General features: G+C 41.4%; 1 protein-coding gene across 1 annotated transcript; it reads right to left on the bottom strand.

Annotated features, from left to right (window-relative positions):
- Positions 1-283: 283 nt before the first annotated feature.
- On the bottom strand, positions 284-3,034 carry LOC147419560 (scarecrow-like protein 18). Its single transcript, XM_086505911.1, has one exon. It carries the CDS (start codon positions 2,781-2,783, stop codon positions 627-629), a length of 2,157 nt encoding a protein of 718 aa, XP_086362037.1. The 5' UTR covers positions 2,784-3,034; the 3' UTR covers positions 284-626.
- Between the last annotated feature and the right edge of the window lie 17,581 nt (positions 3,035-20,615).

Here is a 20,615-nt window from a genome sequence, read left to right as displayed (position 1 = left end):
AGGCAAGTCACAATGTGGGAAATATTGTGAGAATTTGTCCAAAATTTCTTGTGATCGATTTGGGTCCATCTTGCTTCTCACTTGAGCAAGCAAACAATTACCACAGACTAGTTTAGGTAATCATGATTAGTCCATAGTGTACGAGTAGCCATAAGAGCAAAATGACAACTTTTGGATTTATGTGACTTCAAAGGTAACACCATCAGATCATGTTTCTAAACACAGGCTTTGAATTGCAAAAAAAGGATTTTGCATTACCCTTGAACGGAAAGCATACAAGAAGTTCTCTATCTCTTCACTATTATCCAAGAGCGGCGATGTACTTGGTTGAGCTTTGTGTTGATGCCACCAAGCTACTAAAATGCTACCACTTTCCAAGTGGGAATTTGGTTTCTTGGTCTTTAGGTCTTTAGACCCTACACAAAACTATGGAGTGTCAACCTCAACTATTGCAATTCAAAGCAATAGTGGGTTTAATACAAGGGAGTTGAATTACCTACGGTGTAGTCGAAAAATAGGGCGTATAAAAACAATAAGGGGATTTGAACCTTGGTCTCATCCTAATGAGTTGATACTTTGCATGCAAAACTGATCATCAATGGTGGTTTCACATAAGGCTTAGGCCATTATATGTAGCATGATGAGAATGCTAGCACAGAAAAAAGAGGAATTTGTTGCCAGTTTATGGAGAGGGCTGGGGTGGCCTGAGTGCATTCAACCCTAAAATCTTGTGAGGCATAGAGATTCAAGAGCAATTTGGCTTGATAGAGAGCATGACTACTGAATTCAAGTGAGTGAAATCCATGTCTATTCATTAGAGCTTGCCATTTCTCTGTGCTTAACCTCATGATACTATTGTCCGCCTCTTCCTTTTCAGCCATGGAGATGATGTCCTTCAGCCCATAGCTCAGAAAAACCCTCTCTATCCTCTCTCGGTCCGGGCTCCGCCTTGCCAGTGAAGCTTCCATTGAATCGAAGAATGCACTATGGTAAAACAACATTTCCGAGAACTTGTCCACATAGGAGACTGCCTCATTTTGCCTCTCTGCCTTGATGATGGTGACCACTTTGGGATGCAACTTTCTCACAAGGCTCATCACCATCTCTGTTGTTACTCCGTCCCACATTGGGCTATGGAGGATAGCTGAAAGGTTTAAAGCAATGGCCTCACGAGCGTCGCTACAGCTTGCTTCGTAAAACTGGCCATCGTTTGCGGCTGATGCAAGCATGCCCACATTCACTTCCTTCACATTGGCAGCGACAATCGGATGAAAGGTGAAGTTGAGATCAAGAGTCTTTGCAAATTCAGCTAGCATCATCCCTGTTTGGTTGAGCCGCCTACTACACGTGCCTATAACTGACAGCCTTACCATTTTGGGGGGACCCCGAGGTCGGACCGCCAGAGATTGAAAGAGACTAGGCCATTGGATGCCTTGCTGAATGTCAAAATCGATCACATGGATGTGCGATGACTCCGCAACGGCCTCCAAAATAGCCTGGTTGGCAGTGAAATGTAAGAACCTTGTGTAAGGTAAGGCCTGGTATAATGCCAAGTGAAAAGCATCAATCTCCATGTCCTCCTGCTCAAGGCTAGTAGAGTGATTTTGCAATAGAAGCTGTCGAAGGGGCACCGTCATTGTGGGTGGGATATTGCACTCCTTCTCACAGCTTATCTCATAGGAAATGCTTTTGAGCAAAGCCTCAGAGACATAGTGGGCTATTCTCTCTAGAGGCTCTCCATAAGGGGACGACATCTTTTGCAAGCGCCTCAGTATAGGTTGGACTTGCTTGTTGTGCTTCTCGCCGATCATCCGAGCACATAAAAGGAGGAGGTGGACTAGTTCCAAGCCATACTCTTCCTGCCTCTGTTGCTCCTCTGATGGTTTCCCTTCCATCCATGTGGTGTTATAACACTTGCATTGTGAGAAATTGCATTTTCTACAGTTGCCCATGGGCGAGGTGAAGCCAGACGCGTATTCAACAAATTCGGTGCTGAATTGGGAGCCACAAGGGCTTTGAACCTGCTCAAATGGCCTTTGCATTCTAAATGCAGGGGAATGGCATGGTTGCCTATCAAAACTGCCATACATACTGATGCTGGGAGAGCTCCAAGTCTTATATTGGGTTAACCTCCCTTGCATTTTGGAAGAGAGGCCCTTACTCATAGAATCCCAGAGAGAGCCTTGTACATGCATGAACTCATCGGGGTCTAGCAGCACTGTGTCGTTTTCATCCCAAACATTTGTGTCGTGACTGGCGAATGAAGGGCTATCTGCAAAAATGTCATCCAGTGTGCTCTTTGCATCAACTTCAAATCCGAGATTGACATGCAGATCCTCAAGAACCTCATGTAAGCTCTCATTTTGAGGCTCACTAGACAATATAGCATCACATCCATCTGACAATGCGGAGCTGAACTCAAAGGCATTGATGCTGTGGGTCGGCGAGGATGCAATGCTATTATCCACTTCATACGAATTATGCGAAAGGCTTTGGATCAGGGAAGCATCATAAATGCCCAAATTCTGCATATGATGATAGGTTTTATGAACTATGGATTTGTGAAGAGAGGGGGCAGCTATGCCTGGATTGTTGAGGTAGTTCGGGCTTGTTCCCGGACTGGACACCGGGCTGATGGTGGAAGCCAAGTCAAGAACTGAAGTGGGTTCCGACGAAAGAGAGCCCTGCGCACATCCTTTGAAGCAGGCAGAAAGCCCATGTCTGCTCTGCAAGCTTGGCTTCAAGAAGACATTAGTCTCAGATTCAGAGTGCATGATAGCCATGGCTGATTCTGGAGAATTTCCTTAGTGTTGGTCAATAGGGCAATCCATTAGAAGCTGGCCTAGGGAGAAAAGTTGTTGGTGTTGTGTGTGTGTGTGTGCAGTGTGCGATGAGTACATCTGTGGTGAAGGGGGCATGGAGAAAGCCAACAAAGCAACAAACAAGAAAAGAAGTGGGACATATCGATCGCAAGGGACTTCCAAGAAAGAAGGGACACTCAGAGGAGCGCAAAGCTATGCGCGGCGGCCTTAAACAGTTGCCACTCTCGCCATTCGCTTCTGCATTATTTTTTGCTTGTGGAGACGGCAGATTCTCTCTTAATCTTTATATTAAGCTCAAATGACCCTTGTTGCATATTGTAATGGCCATGGGTCACCCGCCCCACAAGGATATAAGCACCAAACCAGCCCAAAAGGGACCCGGTGGGATCTATGGTTGAGATTAGTTGTCGTCCCCATCACAAGCAATCGCGGCCGCTAGATCGTGTTTTCTGATCACCCCTACTTTTCTCCAACTTAATTTGACGCCTTATATTTATAACTCATGATTTGTGATGCCTAATCCAAACGGGAAATCCATAATGAAGGATCCATCAGGCCAAGGAACAAGAGCATGAGCTCTAGAGAGTAGACTTATGTAAGAGAGAGCTTGTGCAAGCGGAGTTACAAGAAAATGGCATATGTGCTAAGACTTCAACGAAGGAACATGCAACTCCAAAAAGCAAGTCACTCATATGACATAAAAAGTTCAAGCGGTATGCTTGACTGCCTAGAGGCAATATGGCTCACGCTTGAACCCCAAACACTCACGACACCCCCTCTCCATGATTGACATGCTCACACTTTGTGTGTGAGTGTGGAAGTTTACTATTGTTAAGGCTAGCATATAGATTTGTGGTCGAGTATATGTCGAGAGTATGTGGAGCATGAAAGCCCACATGGGCATGTAGTTCGAGCGTGTGGCTTCCAATGGGGAGGAAATGGGTTCAAGCTTGAGGGAAGCGTGATGGATTTTTTTATTTTCTAGAATGTATAGATGCCGAGTTCATGTACATACAATCCCGTGTCCTTTAGTGTTATAGATGGTGTTTTAAGACCCTGTGGCCTTCAGTGTTGTGGATGATGTTGTTTAGCAATAACCTCTGCCTTGCAATGTGGTAGTTCCAATGTTGTCATTTGCAGCATGTAAGCACTATCTAGAGATAGATATTAAGCTCATTCATTACAATATGAATGCAAATGCTGTGAACATGTAATCTTGCAGCATGTAAGCCACTATCTAGATATAGATATTAAGCTCATTCATTATAATATGAATGAAAAAGGGGTGAACATGTAATCTTGTGATAACACTTATAAAAGGTATTCTAAAGCAAGGTATTATGGATCTATGAGAACCACGCTCGCGGATTAAGTGGTTAGGGGAGAAGTTGAGAAAGGCCTTTGGCTACGAGAAAGTGATCGCAAAGAATCAAGTCACAAAAGACATGGCACCGGATATAAACTAGAACCAAGAATTGATTTATCAAATGAGATTTGAAATTGAGTACAAGGAATTGCCACAATTAGAGCTCTATGTATGCTCGTTACAAGTTAAGCAGCAAACAACAGGGTTAATTGTCATTCTATGTAGCTCATAATAGGCGGCGTACTCTAGAGGAGAAGAATGAGCCGATACAGTTTCTAGAATGAGATTGCCAACCTTCTTTGTTTTCTTCTTCACCGAGAGAGAGAGAAAGGAGAGGAAAACCATCAAGCTTCTTCTTCCCCCTCCATGTCGGAGAGCAATTAAAGAAAGAGAGAGATGTTGTCGAGAGATCGACTAAAGAGATCATCTTCTTCATCCTTCCTCCCTTGATTTGCCCAAAACTTCTTCTTCAAGAACGCATAGACAAATTCCTTCTTAGTTGTTGCTTCCTTTGCCAAATTTTTTATGCGACAAAAAATCTGAAAAAAAAACTCTCACTTGACTTATTTTATGTGCATCTGTCGGTACCTCCTTAAAAAGAAACAAAAATCCCATTTGATTTTTAGCCCCTCAGCTCTTTTACATGCACTCCCAATTCAATATCATCTAAAGGACACCTTGAATAATGTGTCGGTTATGTTCGCCGCTCACATGTGGATAGCCCCAAGCTAGTCAAAAATTAGAGGAGCGCCACTGCTGTCGTTCATGGCAAGCAACACTACCAGTGAAAAAACGCTTGTCACGTCCCTGCACACTCATGAGGATGCTCACCATAGCCGGAGCAAGGGGAGGCACTCCTTTTGTGAGGCCAATGGAGTGTATCCAAAGTTATATATATGCCTTTATGTGCGCATTGATGGGATCGGTGCAGTGACATGTGGTAGATCTTGGAGATCTCCCCTCTTCACCTATAAAAAACCCACAAAAAGCAACCAAAAATTAACTCATTTGGCCATACACTGTTTTCTCGAAACCTAAATAAACACCTGAAAAACTACACGTGATGTCAAGTTTTTTGTACATCATCAAGGAATCAATATTAACCTGAATTTTTTTTCAATAGTTCATTATTGCATCGATTCTTCCTCATCCAATGAAACCCAAAAATCGCCACATTAGACCATGACTATATTGAGCATAACTTGACCAAATGGGGCATGATTTGAACGTTGTAATGCACATCTTGTAGCTCAAGCAGAGTCTATCAACCAAAATCTTGGCAATCCTGGAATTTACCAGTTAGGCATGCATTCTGAAACCAACCCGAAAACTAGAAACATGGCCCTCAAAAATCTTCATGTTGTATAGACTATGATCAATGAATTGTACAGAAAAGCTTAGAGATCACTTTAAATACTATATAATCATTCCATAAAACTACATTTTGACAAATTCCTAGGATTGCAGCTCACAAGAATCAATGAACCGTAGAGAAAAGCTTGGAGATAACTTTAAATACTATATAATCATTCCATAAACCTTCACTTTGATAAATTACAAGGATCCCAGCTCACAAGCATCAAAAACTCACTTTATGATTCTCAAAATCCACATTCGGCATGCATACATGCCAATCTTGCTTTCATTTGTGCCCCAACATTGCTCAGATAATACATGACTTCAAGCAAGAGTAAACCGCTTCTCTTTTCCCTTTTTCTCATCGTGTAAGCGCAGTGACACGATACCACCATGGACTCAATTATGGCTACAAGGATGTAGGGAGATTTTTGTAACCAGGCCACCCAATTATAGAGGGCTAGAGTGCGCACAACCCAAACCATAGATTATGAGGTAACACCTCAAATCCTAATTGTAGGATGGTGGATCACTTGTCCTCACTACCTCGACCGCTCATAGAGCACTATGGCTCCAAAATCCAAATGCCCTCACCCTAAATTCCAAACATTTAGTACACTTCCTCTCCATCACTAGCATGATCAAACATGTGTTTTTTGCTAATACGCCACGATCAAATGATGTAGCTAGCAAAGACGTGAACCAACATAGCATGTCCATTTGTGGACTCTGTAGCTAACGTGAGTTGGGGATGGAGGCTCTAAACATCATCTACATATGACCAATCCAATGCTAAAGGCCCATCCAAAGAAGGTCCTCACACTCTCCAAATCGCAAGATAAGTTCCTAAAAATCTCTAAGCTACTAGAATCTAAACGCTACCAAAACCACTAAACAAGGTAAATAAGCAAAGGAGTATCCCTTGGTGAAGCTAAAAATCATTATAGGAATGCAGTCATCTCTCGAGGCTATGCACACATGCGGTACCAAAACCAAATTTCACAATGTACATGTCTAAGCCTATTAATCCAAAAATAAAAGATGTGCACAAGGAAATGAGCCAAAATAGGTAGTAGTAGATAAGTACACTCACATAGAGACTAAAACATAGAGAAGCACTCACATCACAAATAGCTCATTGGCAAGAGACAATGAGAGGAAACATAGTGATCGACATTGTATTATCTCAAGTGGACTACTATGAGTGATGTTGGAAATCTTGGTACAAAGTGCTACCTTGTTACAACTCTCCAACCAATTTCTCTTTGCAGCCATGTTAGCATAGCATTGCATCAACCAACTAAATATATCAATCCGGTGAGCTTGGAATTTGACGCATCGAGGGTCACCCCAAATGTAGATATCAAGCATGAGTTCAAAATAAGGGGTTTTATTGGGCATTTCTCTCTTCCATACATAATATGTCCTTTTATTTCATTGTGAAGGATTTCTCATCGCACTGAAATACCTTCATGACAGATAGCTATTTGGGAGTGGAAAGAAGGAGGACTTGTTGATGGCAATAAATATCTTCTTCTCTTTTCATGGAAGTGACCTTTTTACTTCTCCCACTATTATAAGAAGAATTGTTTCTTGAGGAAGACCTTCGCCTCTTTGTGGTGTGGCTAGGAGAGAGATAAGAATGTCATTCTTGAGAAGGTGGTTTCTCTCATTTGAAAAACCTCTCAGCATGCTCACTCCCTTGTGGGGAACCTTGTTCTTGAGGAGGCTTCCTTGTGCTAAGACATATATCATGTGCAAACATCACCCCTTGCCCTATGGGTCCTAAAGAGGGATTATGTTGAGCTTCATGCAACCTTTCTACTAAATATTGCATGAGTTCCTTGTGTTGAAGATTCATCTTTTGATTTCATGCCAATAAATCTTATATGGTGGATTATTCTCCATGGTTATCTTTAAGAATCTTATGCTCTTTTTTCTTTCTTTCCTTTTATCAAGTAGATTAAAAGGTAGATTAAAGAGTACCTCTCCCAAAGAGTATATGCTAGGACCGTTCTCTACCTTGTGTGAGAGAGAAAAATCTTATTCTTTGATACCAGTGGGACCTTAATTATCTCTATGTTTCTTTATGCATAGTTTCACCTTAGCATTGATAAAATTTTTGGGGTGCATGTCATAATAACTAATATCTATTTCTCCTAAATGATTTTCTCATTATAAACTGATCATTCAATATGGGGAAGTGCCAGGGGAGAAAAAGCTAGAATACTGGTTAAGCTGGCAGACCGGTCACAATAGGGATCCAAAGGAGGGAAAATAGGGATCCAAAGGGGGGGCCATCTGCAAAACAGCAAGGTGCAACAATGGGCTTTAAAGACCCTAAGGTTCAGCCCATTCAGACTTCCAAAATGCTAAGGTTCCAAAAATCAAAGGTTGTGTCCAATGGTTAAGCTTAGGAAAATTGGATGCTTTGTGTGTGTACAAAAGTCTTCATGAATCTTACAAAGGAGGGGGCAAGCCTTGCAAGTAGGGGATGAGAGAGAAACACACACACACACACACACACACACACACACACACACACACACACACACACACACACACACACACACACACACATACACACACTCACAAGCCTCTTTACACAAAGGGAATGAGGGAAACATGTCAACTCCCTAGCCCAGGTGCCCACAAGGTGTACTCAAATCCTATTGGATGGCCATGGAGGTTGACCAATTAGAATTAGGCTAGAGTAAATCTAGTTTAATTAATTTAAAAGCACTTAATAAAAGAACCAATAAGAATTAAGCTCTCTAGAAGACTATTGGACAGTCTCCCAAGGGGTCCAATGAGCATTCAACAACCCAATGGCTTGCATGATTCCTATTGGCCAAGAGACAAAGGGGTCCAATGAGAGTTTAATTGCATTAATTAATTACCTAAAGCTCTAACAAAAGGGGAAAGGGAGACACAGTCAAAAGGCTATCACTTATGCTGCTTAAATTTCATTGGCTAAGCCTGGCATGGGCCAATGGGGTGCTTGCATGAGTAAAATGGAAGAGGGGTCGACCAAGAGAGAGAGGGGGCTGAATTTTCAAAGGAATTATCTCACACACTCACACACAAGCTCCAAGAAGACTCTCTCTCTCTCTCTCTCTCTCTCTCTCTCTCTCTCTCTCTCTCTCTCTCCTTCTCAAGCTTTAATGGAAAGCTTATCACCTACTCTGTGGTACGCATGTCTAACCTCACCATCCTATCTTATTGCAGTATTAGCGAGAACCACGATTAAATTGTCAATCCATGGGACGAAGCTGACTCGACTAGTGCGTAGAGGCTACAAAAGGTTGTCAATCTCTCGAAAAACAACTAACAACTCCCATGTAACTCAAGCTACACTCAAGTGATTGAAATCATCAAAAGCCAATCGCTCATCGAAAAACAAATAACATCCGTTACAGCATCAAATGACATCCAAACGTAACGAAACTTCTAGGACATGTTTATAAGACCTAAGCACACATGCTTATGGTCTCGAACCCCACTTTAGGTCAAGTTCCAAAATCACGATAATTAACAGCAGTGGATTTTTTACCTAGTCGTTTTCAACCCAGAATGCATCTAAATGTTTAGCAATGATGCCCCAATACCCCGCCTATGCTTAGTTTTTGATTTGAAAGTGTAAATTCCTAGTTATGATGAAATTATGCCGCGGGTCGGCGACACCAAAAGCTACAAAGTACTGTGATGTGTTTACGTCAATGCGTAGAGCTCTTACTTGCGGTTGCAATGCAACAAACGCGACTGCAACGGGACAACCGGGGAGGGAGTAGGAAGCACGAGAAGGAGAAAAGTGAGCGCCGTTAGCTCACGATGTGTATTTCATTATCCAAAACTTAATAAAATCTTTACAAAGTTGGCTTTTATAGCTTAGCCAAGGTCTAAAATGTATAATGTCTGGCGTCCAAGACCTTTAAGTCTCCACACTTATTGTATTTGCAACTTAGGTACACTAACTGACCTATGCTTCACACCTGGGAACTCTTATTGAGCCCGTAACATGTTACCATTATAACAATGGCTAAATAATTCGAGAAATTACAATACATGGCCATTTTCTAAAAAATGTGAAAAGTGTGTAACTCCAATCTTCACTGCTTCTTCATATTCATCTTCGATGTGCATTCATAAGGATTTGATCTTTAGCAGCTCGTGTTAACTGATGTTGGCTCAGTTAACATACTCCAAGCTTGTGAGAAGGGAGGCCTATACCAACAATTCTTGGCTTTGTGATGCAAATTCAACCAAGAGCCAAGCTTCAATGCTTGCTAATCTGCTCTACCATGCTAATTACTAAGCTATGCTATGCTAATATGAGTGATTATGTGAAGAGATGTACATCTTTCTTGTAAGACTACTCCTTCCTCTCAATCTACTCTCATACCCTGCTAGCTCTCACCATCTTCGAAGGTGTGTGAGGTCTTGGGTCTGAGACCGTGAGAGAATTGATGTTGTGTTTTATAAGTATTTTTCTTAGTGCTTGAAGCTTCCATTTGCATTGAACTAGCTAGTGTTGAAGGAACACAAAGAATTATATTGTAAAATGTCTCTCTTGATGGGAGAAAGCCTTTTGGAGGGGGGACTGGCTCCATGTAAATCGAGTCCTCAACTATCGTCAATAGCTTATTTTCTCTCTCTTTTTGAAGTATTGTTCATGCCTATCTAACTAGGCGTTATGCTTTTTGTTGCTCTTTCCACCCAAGCACTCTTGTAATGCTCATTAGGAATCTATTCTAATGAGATGCTCACTATGTTCATACTAATTTCCGCTACTCACAAGTTACTAGGCCATTAAATGTTATAGTGCATAACCAAGCACCATTTCCACATACATATTAAAACCAACATGCTTATTATAACCAAATTCAAGGAGATGATTATTAACATGACACGGCACACGATTGATGGCATGATTTCATACGTCAGATTCCCCTTCAAAAGGCTTTTAAATACACTCCTCCTCTTAGAGCTCTTTACAACAAAGATAAGCTTGAGTATACATAGGACCGTGGAGGCTAAGGTGTCCTTGACCCAAGAAACTTTGCAGGGTGGCTTCCTCGATCATCATATGGCGTTCTCCTCATCTTCATTGTACTAATGAAGAAACAATACAATTATATTTTATAGAAAATAAGCAGAATCCATAGGGCTTCACTTATGAGCTTGACAAGTAGAATCTCCATACAAAGTAATATATGGAGTATTAGTAAAGGTTCTTGAAATTTTAATTTTAAATACTCTATAATAATCCCATCAGATGATATTTGTAATTTTTTAGAATTAGCACTTGAATACTTAAAAAAAGTTGTAGAGCTTGCAAAGAGATAAACTGTGACCAAACACTACAAGAGGTACTTAATAGTAGCGACGCTCGTAGTGCGACGCTCAAACATGAAAAACCACGGCGTCGCTATAGGCGTCGCTGTGAGCGTCGCTAGGGCTAAAAAAAATAACCGAGAGCGTCTGAAAACTCAGATCTCAGATCTGAGTTTTCGGCGCGTGATCAAGCAAGCAAGGTAACGCGCTCTCCCTCTCTCTCCCTTTCTTCTCCACACACACACACACACACACACACACACACACACACATGCACACACACGAGGAGAGGAAGGAGAGCCATGTATGCTCCTTCCCTCTCCTCACTCTCATGTTTCCTTCCCCTCTTTCTTTGTCCCCCTCTCTCTCTCTCACACACACACACACACACATTGTGTTTTTGAGAGAGAGATAGATATATATATAGATAGATAGATAGATAGATAGATAGAGAGAGAGAGAGAGAGAGAGAGAGAGAGAGAGAGAGAGAGAGAGAGAGAGAGAGAGAGAGCACAAGCATAAAACAAAAAACTCACACACACATACATAAATAAAGAATGCACACACACATTGAGAGAGGAAAAGAGAGAGAGAGCATGCATAAATCAAAAACGCACACACACATGCGTAAACAAAGAATGCACACACACATTGAGGGAGGAAAAGAGAGAGAGAGAGATAGAGAGAGAGAGAGAGAGAGAAGAAGAAGAAGAAGAAGAAGAAGAAGAAGAAGAAGAAGAAGAGAGTCTTAACATCGTAGGAAACTATCCCAAGAGACCTTAAAGATCTAGTCGACAGGAGTTGAACTCAAGACCTGTTATTCATGAGGGAAATGGCATAACCAATCTATCACACTTCGGTGATAGAAAAGTTATACCATTTTCTCCTTTTTTTATTGGCGTGCACCATTAGGAAAAAGTTGGACCCCCTTGGGGCCATGTAAGGATCCCTAATTTTAAGGGATTAAAGCTAATTTTGTAGGGGATGGAGGGAACAAAGAAAATAAATAGGGCTATTTCTGTAGCTCTCTCTTTAACTTCTCTCTAGATAGGGGAGGGGGGGAAAGTAGGGAATGAGGGTGGTAAAGTAGGAGGAATAGGGGGGATAAAGTAGGAGAGAGAGGGGAGTAAAAAGAGAGAGAGGAGTAAAGGTAGAGAGAAGAACCATTCTCTCTCTACCTATCACCAAACAAAGAGAGTAAGTAGTTATGACAAAAGCCACTTTTCAGTTCGTGCATCAATTTACTCCCAAAAAATGATTTTTTTATAAAATCTTCAAAATGGATCTTTTAAGCTTTCAAAAGGTCCCTATATATATATATATATATAACAATATTTTTTTAGAAGAATCTAGCTTTTATAAGCTCCAAATCTAAAATTCCTTGGGTCCCTCTCTACATTAACTCCAAGAATAAATAGACAATGCCACATCATCAAAACGTCCATCTAATAAAGCCTAAAAATTGAAAATTTTAAAATTTAAAAATTTCCCTCTTTTGAGCTAAAAAATTGAACCTATATATGAAAAAATATATTTTAAAGTCTTTTTATCCCAAAAATTGTCTGTTTATCCCAAAAAGTATATCTTATCAAATTTTTTTCCCATCATAACTTTTCACCATGTCTCTTCGCGACATAACCAATGAATCACCTGTGCCGTCATCTACTAGGTCAACTAATGTCAGTCTGCGTCTACAGATCGAATTTGCTCCCACAAAAAAAAATGACGAGAAAGCATCTCAACCGGCATCCGTACAACGGTTTCGAGGAGAAACCAATGTTGACTTGTGGCTTGATGGAGGGTTGTATCCAAAAGATCCGCTCGTGGGCTGTCATCCGACATTCCGTACATCCCAAGCTTAATCAAATATGTGGGAGAAGGAGAACGTGGTCTTCTTGGGTATTGTAAGAGATTGGACTCCAATCACGCAGGTGCGTCGGCATATTTCCGACAACAATGTCAAGTGTTACACAATCATTCCACAAATCTCCAACAACTACATTCCACAGAGAAACAACTCAAAGATCTTAAAGAGGAGATAAAAGCTACAGAAACAGAGGTAACTAAGCTACAGATTACAATGATGCACCTAAAAGCCACTCCATTTGGCATGCGCGAGCGTAAGAGGGAGTTCTCTTCCATTGAAAACTTAGCATCTAATGGAGGGGCACGTAAGAAGCGGATCACGGCAACCAGGTATTTTTTTAAATTCACAGTGTTTATAACTCTCAAATAATTTTCATCAATTTGTAACTCGGTTCACCTTTTGAAATAGGACATATATACAAGATGTGTGTAGAAGTTTTAGACAAGAGGACCGTTGCAACCTTCTCCTAGATGCATCTCAAAGGAAGATATACTTTACATCATAGGTTGTGAAAAGGCCAAACACATGAAAGATGCCATCACAAAGGAGATCCTAAAAAAGATCTCTAAGCTTGTGTCTGAGGATGATGTCCAGAGAGCTTGTGATGAGGTTGGGATCAACACAAATGCATAAAAATGCACTTCATGGATTGATGAAAGATGCATTACGAGAGCAAGGCATCACCGAGAATTTATTTCCTATTCCACATAGGGTCCGACTTGCAAAAAAAGCAAACAATGATCTCGTTCGGGAATCCCTTGGCGAATACGAACACATTGAAGGATCCATGGTGTACTCTTCCACGAGTGCCAAGTCACGAGGTAATATAAAGGGAGGCAATACTATTCCTAATGGGACAAAGTCTTTTAGTTATCATCAATTCAATAATATTTTTGTTGACTTGAAACGACTACAACGAGCTATGGTTAAATTTTATGCTTTGTCTCCACAAGGTAATACAAATTGTAATGTCGTTTTTTATTTGTATTGAATATCATTTAGTATAACAATTCAATTCTTGTGTTGTTTCAGTACTTGGAGAGAAGCTCATATTTATTCTTAAGCTAGATGAATGTCAAATTGTCAAAGGACGGAGATTGGAACGTATGAGTGTGACACTCATGAATGAGGCAATGTTTTTTGCAAAAGTCGATGCTATCGGTGATCATTCTCAGAAACCATCATTTAGTGTACAATCGAAAAAAGAAATATGGTGGTTAGGAGCTTTTGAAGTTCCGAAGGAGACTCATGAGGTGTTGGCATGGGTCTTCTCTATGATCCCATGGATCACAGAGGTTATTAAGGCACAACTAGAGGGAGAAAAGCTAGAAGTAGATGGAGTAGGTACATTTGATGTTGAGTGGCACTTAGGAGGTGATCTAAAAACAATCAAATGTATACTTGGGTGTAAACAAGGTGCTTCATCACTTCTTCCTTGTCCATATTGTGTACGAGGATACAAGGAGAGTACTCGTGGCTCCACATCTTCAAAGAAAAATGTCAAGGGAAGTCAGGCAACAGGGTCAATGGATGATGATGCAAGGGATTGGGTGTGCTTGGTGTTGAAGTGTCCTATCATGGAGGTCCCCAATCGGTCGACAAAAGATAAAACATGGCATCCCATTATCAATTTTCCACTTACAAATGTACACTTTTGCACTTTGCATGCCTTTATGCGTATATTTGATCGCTTGTTAAAGCTTCACATAGAGTACGCTTTCACAATGAAACCACTTTCCAGATCCGTGGAAGCCATTGGAATATTTGAAACAATTCTAAATTCGATTGGATGTCATGGTGGCAATGTTTCTATCATCGGTGAGGTGGATAATATGCATGAAGTGCCACAAAAAGTATCTATGAATGGTGTGAAAGCATGTAGGTTTTTCAAGAAACCAGAGATGTGAAAGGAGAGGGGTGAAGAGGATGCTCCATGGGAGCTATGGAAAGCGCTTTGCAAGTGTACGACCGATCAAGATTCAAATCCCGTGCTTGTAAATCTGCGTAGGCAAGTGTGGCACCACTTGGAGTTAGTGCTTCAAATCATGTGGAAACCCCAAACCACGAGCGAGCAACAAAATTTGTTCAAAGATCACATTTTGAATTTCACTAAAGCATTTGTGCAAGCGTGGGGAGAGAGCAATATCACACACTACATGGTAAGTTACTTTGTTCAGTTCAAATTTTGATGCTATACATAAATATTTATTTGATCTAACCATTTTTTCTTGATGGAGCATATTTTGTATGCGCATGGAGCATTCTTTATGTCAAAATATGGTTCATTAGACATGTGGAGCACTCAAGGAATGGAAAAATCACATCATCGAGCCAAAGGTGTTTACTTTCAAAATACACGTCACGGTGGTGGAACTACGAGATCCAACTACATGAAGGAGATGTTTGATTGGTTCTTTCGTTGTTCTTTGGGGAGATGTCATGCCATAGAGTGAGCGCAAAAGTCAAGTCTTGCCAAGGAGGTTAGGAGACAATCTCGACTTACTGCTAAAGAGAAATGGAGAAACTCCACCGGACCCCTTAATCATGCTAGGTGGCGTGAAAATCGCCATAGAGTGGGCAAACGTTGGTTACCCAACATGTAAAACAAATGATGCTATGCAATGTAATGTTTATGTTTGTAGATGTCTTTGTCGAGTTGCATATAATACTTCTCCATTTATCTTTTTTTTGTTTTTTATATTTTGATGATATTAAGAGTTTTTTTAAGTGGCCTGGTCAAGTGTGAAGAGACCTTTAAAAAAAAAAATAGAGGGCTTTTAGAGAAGAAGGAGTCTCATTTTCAATCTTGCCCCTTCTTACACCATGGCACGCACAAAGCAAACAACAAGAAAAGATCAACCTTTTTTTGCTCACCCTCACTCAACCGTCCAAGGTGCTCAAAAACCACCTTGGATACACGACAAGAGCTCATAGAAGAGATGGAGAGAGAATGGTCAGGTGAAGAGCAACAAGATGGACAACCTTCACGCAAGAAGAAACGGGTAGTGACATCAGACACAGAAACCGAAACAGACAACGAAGCACAAAGTCCACCATGGAGCGGACAGGAGATCCTAAGCAATCATCGAGTTCCGACCGGGAAGACATTGCCACGTGGCTTCGGCGCTTTGCCGTCAGATCAGCCTAGAGGTGATCATGGGTTACTAAATGAAGAGGATTTTGAGGATGTAGCAGACGAGCCAGTTGGAGCGCAGGGTGGAGTTGAAGAGCCAGTCGGAGCACATGGTGGCCTTGAAGATGCGCAAGCTCCCCCTCGCAAGCCCTCTCGTAAAAAGAAAAAGTTTTTCAAGGTTCGCCCTCGCAAGGCCCATGTCCCAGATCCTACCATCCCTCAACAACGGGCTCCTGCTGTGAAGCGACGCATTCCAAAGGCGTTGCAAGAGATTCGTCACTATCAAAAAACTTCAGACCTTCTCATACGCAAGGCACCATTCGCACGTTTGGTAAAAGAGATCATGCAAAGTTATCGAATGGCGTTTCGAGTTCAAGGTATCGCCGTAGAAGCTCTGCAAGAAGCGACAGATTATCATCTAATTTCTATTTTTGAAGACACTAACTTGTGTGCTATTCATGCAAAACGGGTGACAATAATGCCCAAAGATTTAGCTCTTGCGTGTCGAATTAGAGGACAAAGAGATTGGATTTGACTTTTAGGCAATTTTTCCAATGTAAAGATATCTTTTTGAAATATAACGAGTCGTGGCTTTTTCAAATATAACGAGTCGTGTACATTTGTTTTAAGTGATAAGTAAAGCTAACTAGAGAGAGGAAAAGAGAGAGAGAGAGATGTGGATAAAAGAACTGTCAACCAAGTTTGGTTGATTGAATAACCAAAATAACATTATATTCTTATAATTTTGGTATAAATAAGATTTAATTAGGCTGTCTAGAGGCCTGCCGCAGAGGCGCGCGAGAAGTCAGAAGTAACATTTACTTCTGACTTCTCGCGCGCCTCTGCGGCAGGCCTCTAGACAGCCTAATTAAAGCTTGTTTATACCAAAATTATAAGAATACAATGTTTTTATTGATGGAGATTGGACTAAAAAAAACTCTATATTTTGATTCAGAGAATTACACAAGTGTATCACAAGATAGAACCAATCATATACTATCTATTGTACAATAAACTCAATATAGAAGTTGAAAAGTACCAGTTAAAATCAATTTCCATTTTAATTTTGAAATAACAAAGTACAAAGGTGTGATATATCTCATTACATATTTGAAGGAGTTAATTACAAGATTTATGCATCTATTGACTGTTTGAGCCATCTACGATATGGCGAGCAATGTTTTCTCGGCGCTCTTGGGCGCAAGGAAGCTGTTTGTGCAGCACATCCCAAGCAATTTGTTCCACATTGCTTAGACCTACAGCTTGGCTTAAGGCCACGTTACAAAGCACACGACCACGAATATGTGTCGCAAATGCAGCACTGGCCAGAGATTTATTTACAAGATATATAACTTGGGAGGCTTGAGATATGGTTGACAGGCATAGGATGCGGCTCATTGCTTTCATCATTGACACCCAAAATTGACCACAAGGAGTGTACTCCTTGTGGATTATCGCAAAGCCGTCCTGGGGGAGCTTGCCAAGGTAATGCGCAAGAGACGACTGCCATCCAAAAGATTGGCGCCTACCATCTCCTCCCCGACCTGCATGCTCATCCAGCTCCACAACATTCTACAAAGAAATCAATATGTAAATAAGATTTCAGAATGCAACAATGAAAATTAACGTAATCACAAAACAAAAATCAATTAATACCTCTTGTTTTTCGTCGTCTTCATCGTTTATGCCTTTGCTGTCAAGAGAAATAGATGAATTGGGAGCCATAGCGACACTCTCAAGTTCATCTATATGAACAGGCATAGGAGTGAGTTGGGCTTCAAGCAATGCGCGTGTAGCTACAAACTCATCCTCCGACACAGATGAGTGCGGTGCATCTGTCACCGCCACCATTGCCAACTCCATTGTATCTACCACACTCTCTCCAAGGGGAAGGAGGCTTCGATCCAAAGGATCGGAAGAGGGGTCAATGGCAGAGGACTCTACAGTGGCACAGAGGATGGACAGACACTCATCCATGCGGATGTCAAAAGTCTTTTCAAGATCATGTAAAAACAAATATTCCTCCCCATGTATCACAATTGGGGAGAGGTGTTAAAAAAAAACCTCCGGAGTTAATGTCTCCTCCGGCGCATTTGCAGCGGGCTTAAAGGATGCTTCTGCACCCTCATCACCCATGGATTTGGCGGCATCCATGACACCTCCTGGGTAGGTTAGGGCAAGAATATTGCCCTCTTTGCTTGCATCCCAGGGCGCTGTAATGGGCTCCTTTGTGTCCTTGACGACACCCCCAAGGCGCAAATGAGGCAAACTCACCTCAAATCTTTCAGGCTCCTCCGCAAGAAGAAACACAAAAGTCGCCAAGCGACTTAGAAACTAGGTGCTGACCTTCTTCTTTTTCAAACGTGAATCTTCAATGTACTGACCTGCCTCACCTGTAATTACACAAAATCGTTGAAGTCGCTGGGTGAAAGGCCGATCGCCTTTGTGTATGTAGCGAAGCAAATCGCATGGAATCCACAATTCCCCTTGTCCGACAATTGGTACAGCATACTTGTCGATGTAAAATTCAAAAAATTCTTGAAAAGATTGGCTGTTTAGGTGAATAGTTGCATTCACATCAGGGAATTGGGTGAAGAAATTGTGAAGATCTTCACGATCTTGCCACTCGGTTGTTTGTAAAAACGCTTGGAAGCGTTGTAACGCCGTGGCTTCGGGAGGTGTGGAGGAGGATTCCATAATGCTAGCTCTTAAAGTAGGAATGCAAAGAGTGTTGGAGCTCAAATGAGAGTGTGAACAGGCACTGAAGAGTGTGAAAATGGTAGGGTTTAGGAGGCTTTATATAGCACGCCCCCCCCCCCCCCCTCCCTCCCAAAAAAAATATCAATAATTAAAATATTAAACAATTTTCATTAAGTAACACAAATAACAAGAAGTTATAAAAAACTTACAAACTAAATTACAATCATTTAACTCAAAAAACACATCACTACAACTTTAAGATAATGTGCATTGCCAAAATTTGATACAACCATCTGCTTGAACTTACAATTGTGATATTATAAAAAATTTAAGTAAAAAACATAACTACTCTAATGATAAAATCAAATTCTCTTCCGTCGTCCACGCCTTTTCAATTTGAATTGTGCTCTCCATGCGGCTACCAATCTAGCAAAAAATAAATAAATTAGCATACCCAACTTAGAGCAGGGAATAATAAAAAAAACATAATTAAGAGAGAAAAATCATTCACCTTATGTCGTTCGATGCAAAATTTTGTATCTTCTCGATGCTCTAAACCCATTATCACTAAGTGCTCCCGCACATTGGCCAATGTCCAATGCTTGTTCACTTGGACGGTTTCAACGGCACCACTCGACAATTTGATTGCAATATCAAATACCTCAATTGTAGCATCAGTGGATTGCAATGGAATCCATTCACCAAGCTTGCCCATCCACCTTTCATAGAAGTACCACACGTAAAGAGTGGAGCGCACCTTGATGAAACGGATAGCAATGCCGAAACTTCCAACCTGACACCGAAAGCGATCTCCGTTGTGAAGTCCTTCAAGATACCCCCACTTCTCCCCAAGGATGGCTTCCAATGTATCGTATTGTAGATCTTTGCAAACATACATAGTATTTGTATGATGGAAAGGCAAAGATCCAAAGATGCTAGCGAAGACATGAGCAGGACAACACCATCCAAGCCCAACTGAACGCGAGGCTTTTCCAAATTTTAATGATGCTCTCACATCAGCTACAATCTTGGCTTTCAAAGACATTACAGTGAATGCATCTGACTTTGGCCACTCCATGCTACGCAAGGTTGTAGCCTCCAAAGGTTGTAGCTCTCCGTAGCCTTCCTCATCTGTAGGTACAAAGTACTTGTGGGTGTAGAAGAACACCCTCTGTCGTGCAAGGTTTGATGAAGTTGTGTTGGAGAAGAGCATATCCCCAAGACTTGCATGCATGGCCGTAAATGTGCCTGAAAGGCACGAGAGTCGTTGCTCCTCCACAAGGCTAGAAGGAAAAACATCTACATAGAAACAAAACAGTCCGTGAGATGTAAAAAGTCCATTTTTTTGTTACCACCAAAACCATTGAAGTGCAAGGGACATACAATTACAAGAAAAATCCCTTGGGTTGGTGATCCCTTGTAGACGCATGTGTCCAAACATGAAAACATGTTGAACGATTGCCACCGTACCCTTGTCTCTTACTTGCTTGAAGCCTAGTAGTCTTCCCTTCCAATGGAGATCAACGTTTGTTCTTTCACGAACACGATGGGGACCGATTGCGGAAGGTTGCATGTAGACCCACACACCTTCTTGAAAAAGCTGAGGTTCCCATTGCTGCTCCTCATTCTTCGAGTTGTGGAGAACCATACTTTGAATGATGGGTTTTGACCATTGTTTGCCATGTATGCTTAAGTGGGAGCTTGAAATTGCAATGGAGAGCTTGGGGAAGGAGGAGGGAGACAAATTTTAGAGAGAGAGTGGGAGCTTACAATTGTAATGGAGAGCTTGAGGAAGGAGGAGGGAAACAGAGTTTAGAGAGAGAGAGTGGGAGCTTAAAGTTGCAATGGAGAGCTTGAGGAAGGAGGAGGGAGACAGCTTAGAGAGAGAATGGGAGCTTAAAGTTGCAATGGAGAGCTTGAAGAAGGAGGAAGGTGTAAGAGTTTAGAGAGAGAGTGAGAGCTTTGTGTTATGGAAAGGGGCTATGGAGGAAGGGAGTCTTGGAAAAAAGGTTCTAGAGTGAGAAAATGACTTTTTGA

The sequence above is a fragment of the Adiantum capillus-veneris genome, chromosome 29 (assembly GCF_014529385.1).
Source record: "Adiantum capillus-veneris isolate H3 chromosome 29, ASM1452938v2, whole genome shotgun sequence".
Lineage (NCBI taxonomy): Eukaryota > Viridiplantae > Streptophyta > Polypodiopsida > Polypodiales > Pteridaceae > Adiantum > Adiantum capillus-veneris.
This window is presented reverse-complemented; position numbering and strand designations above follow the sequence as displayed.

What these genes read in the sequence shown, in the direction of transcription:
- LOC147419560 (XM_086505911.1), bottom strand. Translation starts at nt 2,783, where the DNA reads ATGGCTATCATGCACTCTGAATCTGAGACTAATGTCTTCTTGAAGCCA.